The sequence below is a fragment of the Otolemur garnettii genome, unplaced genomic scaffold (genome assembly GCF_000181295.1).
Source record: "Otolemur garnettii isolate 467f Iridium unplaced genomic scaffold, OtoGar3 scaffold00159, whole genome shotgun sequence".
Taxonomy (NCBI): Eukaryota; Metazoa; Chordata; class Mammalia; order Primates; family Galagidae; genus Otolemur; species Otolemur garnettii.
In genome coordinates, this window is record NW_003852554.1 from 1,214,937 (window position 1) to 1,216,347 (window position 1,411).

Below are 1,411 nucleotides of genomic sequence, written 5' to 3' on the forward strand. Positions count from 1 at the left end.
AATAGGCATCATAAGTGATAGACAAAACATTAAATCATGGGTCAGAATAACTGAGTTGTAATCCTGGTTCTGATACTTACTAACAGTTACTTTAAAAATATCACTTTTCTTCTCTGAGATTTAGTTTCCTGCCCCAACAATTGAGTAAAGAACCTAAACTAAATTTAGACTTCTATAATTCCATCAAAAATACATTTATTTCTCTGTCAAAAATAGTTTTCATAAAAATGCATAAATACTCACTCTGAGTCTAACACATCCTCTGCGAGAGCCTCTCATCATCTTGTCCTTGGACTAAAAGGAAAACAAAAAATTCAATGAACATCATGAATAGATTGATAAATTGTTTTTAGAATTATCTTGGGATAAAGACAAGATTTACAGCACTATATCCATCCCTTCCGCCCACTCCACTCCAGAAAAGAAATCACTATGGATAGTGATTATAAAGGTTATCAATGAAAATGATTCATAGCACATAAAATTAACCAAATCCCAAGACTTTATACTTACTTTTCATGTAACATATATTACACTATAATTTCCGTTCCTTCTCATGCCCCTTAATTCTAGCCCATTGTTTCTCATATTTACTCCAAGAATCACCTAGAAGGCTAAGAATCACCTGGACCTCTAAAAATTGCTCCCAGATGATTCTGATAAAGAGAGGTAGAAGACAACACTCTGAGAAAGAAACCTAACTCCAGCTTTACTTCCTTCCAATTCCCCAAGTGGAACTGTTTAACTCTACGACATCTCATTCAATGGTCCTCACTTTGGCATACCCTTGACCCAGATTTTCTGCCTTGCTGTCACTTTCAGTGCCTTTGCTCTGTCTGATTTAGACATATTGGCCTAGACGAAATATTAATTTTGCCCACCCTGGGCCCCCAGAGTCTCCTGTATGTGCCATGCTGTGTTAACAATGGCTGGTTTACTGGCCTGACTTATCCACAAGACTGCACATTTCTTACAGGGTCGTAATTGTACCTGACTCATCTTATGCTTCAGAACAGTGTTTGGTACACATTAGGTGTTCAAAAGAAAACATTTAGTGATCAAACACTGCTTACCCTGTCTGTCTCCCTCACCAGACCGATCCAAGCAAGCAAAAGCTATGTAACCCACAAGAAGCATATTGACATTCCATAAATATTACTAAAATTATATCACCCTATGTAATAAAGTAAAACTTCAAATAAAGTGTTTTTTTTTTTTTTTTAAGAGACAGTGTCACTATGTCGCCCTCAGCAGAGAGTGCTGTGGGATTACAGCTCACAGCAACTTCAAACTCTTGGGCTTAAAGTAATTCTCTTGCCTCAGCCTCCCAAGAAGCTGGGACTACAGGCACCCACCACAAGGCCAGGCTATTTTTTGGTTGTAGTTCTCACTGTGGTTTGGCAGGCCCAGG

The 1,411-nt window shown here is 38.1% G+C and overlaps 1 protein-coding gene across 1 annotated transcript in view; it reads right to left on the reverse strand.

The window, feature by feature from the left end:
- LOC111728459 (oxysterol-binding protein-related protein 9-like) overlaps nt 1-1,411 on the reverse strand; it is a 147,823-nt gene that overhangs the window by 95,364 nt on the left and 51,048 nt on the right. Inside the window, exon 2 of the mRNA XM_023519157.1 lies at nt 244-294. Coding sequence (XP_023374925.1) covers nt 244-294 — 51 coding nt within the window. The remainder of the gene's footprint in view (nt 1-243; nt 295-1,411) is intronic.